Genomic DNA, 8,969 nt, shown 5'->3' with positions numbered 1-8,969 from the left:
AGAGTATGGATTGTACACGGTCAAATGTCATTAATCCGGGAGTATGGATTAAGACATAGTTAGTTGTCCTTAGTCCAGGAGTATGGACAGGACACAGTTGTTCGTCATTAATCCGGGAGTATGGATTTACACATAGACACATGTCCCTAACCCGAGAGTATGGAATAGGCACACTTATTGATCCGAGAGCATGGATTAGATCCGAGAGTATGGACTAAGTAAGAGGTAAAATTTAAGGTCCGAGAGTATGGATAGTCTCGTTGTGAGGATTAACGGGGTGGGGTAAGAGTTGCTTATATATATATATATATATATATATATATATATATATATATATATATATATATATATATATATATATATATATATATATATATGGTGAAATCGTATAGTTTGTAAGTTCTAAATTATATGATATAACATTGTGGGATTGAAATCCCTATGTACTCACCAGGTTTCCCAACCTGACCCACTCAAGCTTATTTGTATCACAGGTGTCGATACGAAGCTACTTTACACTGAGAGATTTAAAAGAGATGTAGATCACTAATGTAAATAAATGTAAGTTCTGTTTATGCTTATGTTTCTATATTGACGATGACATCCCAAATGTTTTAAAATGAATAAAAATACATTTCTTCGGAAATGCTTTGATAACGTATTTATAATGTTTTTTTCTGGGAACAAATTCCGCAACATTTTTATTAAAAGAAGTACTCTGATTTTTATAAAGCATAAACAAAATCGGTCTTTTCTGGCCGTGAAAATGGGGATGTCACACTTTTAGGGGGGGGGGGGAATACAAGTAGAACACAATTAAATTGTGTTAACATTTACATGTGGAAACAAACAAACAAAAGGATTTCTTATGCTTAAATATTTGTCAAAATCATTTTAGAAACTCTTTTAAAGTATTTTTAGAATTTTGTTTATATCAAAATCATATTCATTTACATATTTATGTATGAGTATGTTTTAGCGGACTTAGGACTATTGCTAAATACCGTAACTCATGTTCTTTGTTTGGTTGTGGGCTTAGGGTAGGATTACTAGTCCGAATGTCGGCTAAATCATAATTATACTTGCTAAATATATACATGAATATTAAACCCCATTTTCAAACAACATACTTAACTCTGTTGCATATGTTGGGCAATTGAGTCTTTTCTCCAAATCATTTACAGTTCATGCATACATACTAGTAAACTATAATAGGTATAGTTTAGAGGATCAATAGATATTATTTTCTAGAACAGAGAAACAATACATGAATCAATACATACATACTAGTATTATTCATTACAAAGTATACTATTCATTTTACAAGAACAAAAAGGATTTCTCAGTTATTACTCATAATACGTTGAAACAATTTGTGAGTCATTCTTATGTCCTTATCTAAGTATGGGTAGGATTCCTGAGCTTATAACCAGAGTCTCTTGTAGGGAGAGCGATGACAATTGTCTATAGATCTATTTCAGGATTAACAATCTCGTACCTTGGTTGTTAGCTACAGTTGGGACCGTCAGGTCTACGGGTGGAAAATGTCGTTAACAGTTTTGATGCCTGAAAAACGTCGTTATCAGGCAGACAGGGTTACTATGGTTATAAGAACTCACAGGGAGAAAATCTCGACCTATTTCTGAGTAACATATATTCAAATAACTTCATTTGATTAGTCATCTTACAATCGGTTTACAAAACAAACTTACTTCAGTGGTGTTATTTTAAACAATACTACTGCAAGTTATTACTTTCCATTATATACATACAAAAAGGTTTATACATGAACAAGCATTCTATTTTACTAGAAAGGATAGTCTATGATTATGGAAAACATACATTATACAATTTCAGAGTACAAACACACATTATACAATTTCAGAGTACAAACATACATTATATAATTTCAGAGTACAAACATCCATTACACTATTACAGAGAACAAAACATACAAACATTTGGGTCTTAGGGTTGAAGACTACATTTCATTTATTATAGAAAATATAGGATTTTCTGGAGAACATAAACTAACACTTTCATAGATCAAATACAAACATTAAATATTAAATACTTATGAACTCACCAACTTAAATGTTGATACTCTTTTTCAAAATAACTTGTATTCTAAGGGAACCAGTACACAGGTACACTAGCACAGGTTTCGAAAAGACAGAGCATGTTCAAGACTTGTCTTTTATTTTGCTATACTTTTTAGTGTCATACAACTATACAATGAACACACATGTATTAACTATATTATTAATGCAATGGATGTTGTTGCTTGTTTTACTATTTTACATTTGTTGTGATACTGAGCATGACGTCCTCCGCCCCCGAACGTTTCCGCCGTTTCGGTTTGGGGGTGTGGCATAACTCGTTGAGCAAAGGGTAATATTATACCAAGTCCATAGAATTGTTTTACGACACTTTCGACGTTATCCTGAAAATATGGGATAATGTCATTTACAAATGCTTTCATTCCAAAAACACGTACACTCGTTGATTGGAAATTGTGAGACGCTGTCTTCAATCGTACCTAACTGAGGTATATTCGCAAGTCCTGTATTTATAACCGGAACCTCCGATACGAGGGCGTGATGTTTGTGTATAGATCTATACGGGACTGATGATCCCACACCCTAGTTGTTAGCTACAGCCAGACCAGTAGGTTATGGGTAACAAATGTCATAAATATCTCGGCGCTTGAAGAACGACGAGATAGGCACCATATCTTAAAAGCACAGTTATAGAAAACTCACATATTGAGACGACGTTACGTATGTTTTTACACGAAAACACCCTTCTTCAAACGGTTTTATATACGAATAAAACTACCTATTACTACTTTAATGTATGGAAAACACTGGTACATTTCGGTTTTGTAACTTTTACAGCTTGCATCTAATTCATTAGAAAATATTGGATTTTGTGGAACAACATTAACATATTACAAGTGAACGGCTTACATTTCATTATTTGAAAATATTTGATTTTCTGGAACAAACATCCTTATTTTACAAGTAAACGGCTTACATTTCATTATTAGAAAATATCGGATTTTCTGGAAACAAACACGATATCTTTTCACGGAAATGCTTACTATTTTCATATAAACTCTTATGAAATCACCAACTTAAATGTTGACACTTTTTCAAACAACTTGTATTCTCAGGAAACTAGAAAAACAGGTAAACACCAGTTTTTGAGGATGGAGCGCTAAGGTGTCAAACAAGTCTTTTTGTCATCATATTGTAATTGACTTTTGGAACATGTAACACCTACAATGATGTAACTTTTTTTTTCAATTATATATGTAACACCTACAATGGTCATGTTTGCAAGGGGGTGCCATATGAATCCACCACCAGTCGATCAGAAAAGATCAGAGACCTTTTTGCAAACTATATATTTCTGTAACTGTTAATTTGTTATGATTTCACTTACAAAACTCATATTAAGCACACATTAATCTTGTGATTATTAGATGTGTATAATTTCATCATAAATGGACGGTCATAGAATGTGTACTACAAATAACACCACTCTACAACGAATATGAAGGCACTAGAGACTAAAATACAAGAAAAAATCTCTCACATTCTACTACTTTTGCTTTGTTTTTTTGCTGTATAGAAGGTAAAATTCAGGTCTTTGTTAGGTTCGGCGATCTTGAAAAATCGTTCCAAGCCGTTGTATCTTGGCAACAAACACCCGATAACGGTCGAATTTGTTTAAGGCTACCGTGCTAAACACATGTCTCAACATTTTTTTGTTTTCTTGTTTGATTTGGTACATTTTTGTAATACAATTCCTACCATAGCAATTTGGTGCATTTATAAGTTTTATCTTTATAAAACATACCCCACATCTTTTCTTTTTCTGTCATATATAGCTTCTATCAATACTCTTGAATTCTGTTTGTACATCTTTATTCAAATCTCATGGACTTTTTATCATTCTCTTTCATATCAGATTTATTGTAATACTTCAAGAATCAACAACACTTTGCTTAAATGATACATATTACTTAACCAAAATCTCGAATTGGACATTTGGAAAGTTTATTCAGTTAAAAGATGTGCAGTCCCTTCTTATTTCCCCCTGGATGCCGATTTTTATGCCGGTCCGCCCAAGCTTCCTCATAGCAGTTACAAACGCCGCGTTAAAATCCCCAGGACTGTTTGCAAAATCATTTACCGTTGGCTGAGACGACGAGTCTGTAAAAAGAACTTCATCTGATGTAAACAAACCTTTCCCTGCTATTAAGTTCTGGTAATAAATGTTATCAAAAGTCCGAGGAGTTTCGGGATCCATATCTATAGCAATATCAGGATCTACATTTTGAGGGCAAGCAGCCATTAATTGTTGAGCGTAGGTGGGATTTAAAGAAGGGTCAACCGTGGAGGCTGGTGAAAATGAGTATAGACGGTTGGCAAAACGATTGCAGTGAGAGAAACCGAGTGTGTGGGCTCCTGAAAGTGCGACCATGTGAAGTTCTGTGAGGTTGTTTCTTGCAAACATGGTGTTGAGTTGAATGAGATTGAAGGTTGGATCCGGTAGGTTTCCGGCCACTCGTGATGCTTGTGAAATAAGTCCATCTCGTCGACCTAATTCCACGTTAAAGAGAGGCCCCCCAGCCTGCATGAATAGAACGCTAGTTTGTAGTTAATGTTTCAATAATTTACTTCAAGAAAAAAAGACATGCAGTTGCATTTAAGGAAAACCGGCGATTCAAGGTACATATTGTTGTTAACGAGTGTAATGGATTAAATGAAACGCAAAAATTGATCAAACGGTTTTAATTAACGCTGCTCTAAGCACATATATATAATTAAGGTGCTAGTATGATGGATTCAACCCATTAGTCTTGTTTGCTTGGATATATGGAATGAACTTAACATTCTCTAATTCTCTAAAGAATGTGATTAGTATGACTTTGTTAAATTTTCCTGGTTAGCTGGGATGTCTATTTCTTTCTTTCTTTTTTTTTTAGAGAATAGGTCAATTTTATGCTATATTTTAATGAATGTTTTTTGTAATAAAGTTCATTATTTTATTAAATTAAAATTATACTTTTCTGTATAACTAGAAAATATTGTTTATTTTTGTAAAGAGAAGTTCATTAATTTTAATTAAAACAATGTTTAGTTAAATTTTATAGTTTTTATTTGCATAAAAATGTTATGTAAAAGAAATTAGTAAAGTTTTTAAATATCTAAATGATATAAAACATAAAACTAAATAACTAAAAACACTTAAAAATTAGTTAAATAACTTTTTGGATTATGAAATTTTATGTTTTAAACAACTTATGTCCAATAACTTATGTCCGGAATTTTTTCTTTAATTTTTTTTAAAGCTAAAAGTTTTATAAAACTATTTAATATAGTTTTTGGATTATGAGATTTTTTTTTGAATAAAATAGAAATTGTAATCTTTTACTACCTAACAAACTTTTTCTTTTTTTCAAGTTTTTACTAAAATCAAAAAGTTAGAAGATCTAAAAGATTTTGTTCTTAATTAGATGTTTAACCAAACTTGACTTTGATGAGATATTATGAACTAGAATTTGAGCTCGTTAAGTTCATGCTCAAGTAAACAATGTTTTTAATTAAGTGGTCGTGTTTTAAAGCTCAAACAAAGACGTGTAAAACTCGATTTTACTATAGTGTGTAAGACTGTGTTTTATCAATACTTTTTTAATCATATCTAATTCATTACTTCTTCACAAACGTAATAAACAAAGATAAAATATTTTAATAAGTTTCATTTGCAGACGTTAACTCTTACCTGGGCCACCACATCTCGAGCGGCAATGGCTAAAACGTCGGCACACGACACGACACCAGGGCAAACAGACTCGACCGCTTGTTTAGCTTTGATAACTGTATCGAACCCATCGCCAGCGAGCGAAAGATTGTCCTCCGCATCCTTCTCGGCGTCTCCGTTCGGTGATGAGATCATAACAGAAGCATCACATCCCTGCATGCATGGAAAACAGCTTAGAAACTCCATTTAAACGATAAAACGAAAGCTTTAAATAAAATACCTCAACAAAACAGTCATGGAAAAAGAGACGAAGAGTGGCCGGAATTGTTGTAAACGTCTGGCCGACCTTTGTGACCACCGTCTGTCTCACGATCGCTTCCACCATCGGACAGGTTCCCGCATAGAAATTCTCAACCAGTTGACCTTTCCCAGCTCCGGCAAGAACCACCAGCGTGATCAAAAAGTGTAATACACTTCTCCGCCGTGCCATCTCTCCTTCTCAAACACACAGGCAAACTCCAAGTGATCGACAAATAAACTTTTAGTATTGGCATATTCAACCTGGAGTTGTTATAAGGTGTACAGAGTTGACAAAATTGCAATAAACGGTCAACTGATCTTCCAATTTGTAAAATTTAATAGGGAGAGTGACGCAATTTGAAACCTACCACACGCATGCTATCTATGAGAACTGGTATGGTACTAGTCATAGTCATAGAAGAAATCTCTGATGCAGCATTGCACGAAACTGTGTTGCTGTAGAATTGGCAAATATCGACCGGATAATTAGCATGATGGATTGCGATATTTAACCTGTTTAATTAATTAAACTCGTCAAGTTGGATTAGGGTTGAAGATATTTACTTGAAATCATCCTTGAACCGGTTTAAATGTATGTTTTTGTTTTCACTACTTTTATATATTATCTAGAGTCAAATTATAAATGAAGGTGGATTTTCTAGAATATAAGATTAATTATTCAATTAAATGTAAGATTCCAAAACTATAACAAGATAACCATCGACCCCTCAAATAATTTAATGTGAACTCGTAATCATTTTTTTTTAAATGTTTTCTGTTTAAATTCAAACTTTAATCCTTGTCTTCTCTTTCAATGGAAGGTGAAGACACCGTAAAGTAGCGTTTTTGGAGTTTGTCGAAAGCATTACATCGCAACATGATAGTAAAACGTTTATGCTTTACGTACCATTATTCTCATGATAAAACCATTGTCTTGATTATAGGTCTTAAATATATTTATCATTCGTGAAAGGTAAGAATGTGGGTTCTTTTTTACCAATACTCCATGTTTCCATCATATCCATCCTCAACATCAGAAGTAATCGGTGGTGATCAGAAAAAACAATTTTGTTCGCAACAATATCCTGGACATAATTTTTCAATTTAACCATCTGTGAGACAATTTTTGTACATCATAGATATTTCTGAAGGATATGGGATCACAATATGCTACTAAAAATAAGTGGTTATGTAACGTCCCAAAAATACTATGTAAAAATTTTCTTTAAGTCAACCAAAACAATTATTCGTTCATTCCAAAACCTAATCAAAGTAAAAGGATAATGTATCAAAAGTCAACAGAGTGAAAAAAAATCATAGAATGCGGAACACTGGTGGATGTTGTGTGATCATGTCGGGCCCTTCCCTTTTAAACCAAAAATAAAAAAACATTAAACCATAAAATCGTAATCACAAAGCTTAGTGAATTTCACCAAAATACCGTATATCACACATACATATCATCTCGAAGGTATAACGAGTCTATTTCACCCCCGATTCTATTTCAATTCAATCGGTATTTTTCAACCAAACGGGTCTATTTCACCCCCGGGTCTGTTTCACCCACGAGTCTATATCATATCAATCGGTATTTTTCAACTGAACAGGTCTATTTCACCCCACATACAAAAATCATACAGGCATATCAGCAAATGTCACAAAGATAACAAGCACATACATGCATATCAACAAGTGTCACAAAGAAACTATCATCCTACAAACAAATCTAGTGGGCTGGCATTGGTGCCTTCGACCCACGAGTATAGTGAAGAGAATCACCTCTCAGACGATGATCAATTACGACTGCTCTCACAGCCAAAATACAGATGTTATACAACACATATATAATCACACAATGTAAGCCCTTAGCCATCCTTCCAAAACCAGGAGTTTGACCAACAGTCAACTCAAGTCAAAAGTCAACCGTCAAAGTTGACTTTAATCGACTGCCACGCCGTGGCCAATACACGTCATCACATACAGGAATTTCTCAGACGCCACGTTGTGGCGACCTAAGGCCACGCCGTAGGCACTAGGTTCATAACAGCTTTATGTGTTAAGTCGTTTTCTTCGATTCTAAGAGCTCTAAAGCTCATTTATGGTCCTTCCTATGGTCTAGATGGATAAAGTTTCCAACTTTATCCCCTAAGACCCTCCAAGAGATCAAGATCTCAAACCCTATGTCCAAACAAGGAAAAACATAACATGTACTTAATCAATAAGCACAAAATTTTGAAAAATTCTTTTCCATCACTTCCATTGCATGTCTTGAACTCATATTAGGCCACAATAAGGGTTTTATGACCAAGATTTCATGCATGACACCAAAACTCATTCATACTTTAGATCCAAAACACCAAACACCCCAAATGACCCAGAGATTCATAATGTTGCAAACTTTATGATATATCACCACCCCAACCCATCAAAACCTGAAGAATAAAGGACAAATCTAGAGATCTAGCAACTTAGCAAAGAAAAGATTGAGTCTTGGACACTCACCAAGGTGTAGAAAATATGCTAGAAGTTGACTTGCAACGTGAAGCACTACACCAAAAAGGAATCCTTTTCCTTCAAAGGTCACAAGAAGTACCAAAATGAGCTCACAATATGCTAAGGAGGCTAGGGTTAGGGTTTTTCAGCTTGGGAGGGCGATGAAGGCTGAATGATCAGAAACCCTAGCCATAATGTCCTTTAAATAGGGCCTAAAGCCCAACGATAAGGGTTTTCTCCAAAAGCAACTGTCACGCCATGGCGGGACATTAAAATCCTGTGATCATAAAAAGTACTGTATCGCAATGGTGAAGCTCCACCACACCTTGCCACCCAAAGTGAAAGTTTAAAATTAGAAATTAACTCATACCAGAAATAGGTGTTACAGGTTAACAAATAATCTT

General features: G+C 34.3%; 1 protein-coding gene across 1 annotated transcript; it reads right to left on the bottom strand.

Moving 5' to 3' along the window:
* Positions 1-3,930: 3,930 nt before the first annotated feature.
* On the bottom strand, positions 3,931-6,326 carry LOC145167242 (peroxidase 55-like). Its single transcript, XM_079086374.1, has 3 exons — positions 6,053-6,326; positions 5,794-5,985; positions 3,931-4,641 (listed from the first exon to the last, which is right to left on the bottom strand). Exons 1-3 carry the CDS (start codon positions 6,260-6,262, stop codon positions 4,069-4,071), a joined length of 975 nt encoding a protein of 324 aa, XP_078942500.1. The 5' UTR covers positions 6,263-6,326; the 3' UTR covers positions 3,931-4,068.
* Between the last annotated feature and the right edge of the window lie 2,643 nt (positions 6,327-8,969).

Source organism: Lactuca virosa, chromosome 3 (genome assembly GCF_052849685.1).
Source record: "Lactuca virosa cultivar CGN04683 chromosome 3, Lactuca_virosa_CGN04683_v6, whole genome shotgun sequence".
In the NCBI taxonomy this organism is placed as follows: Eukaryota; Viridiplantae; Streptophyta; class Magnoliopsida; order Asterales; family Asteraceae; genus Lactuca; species Lactuca virosa.
This window is presented reverse-complemented; position numbering and strand designations above follow the sequence as displayed.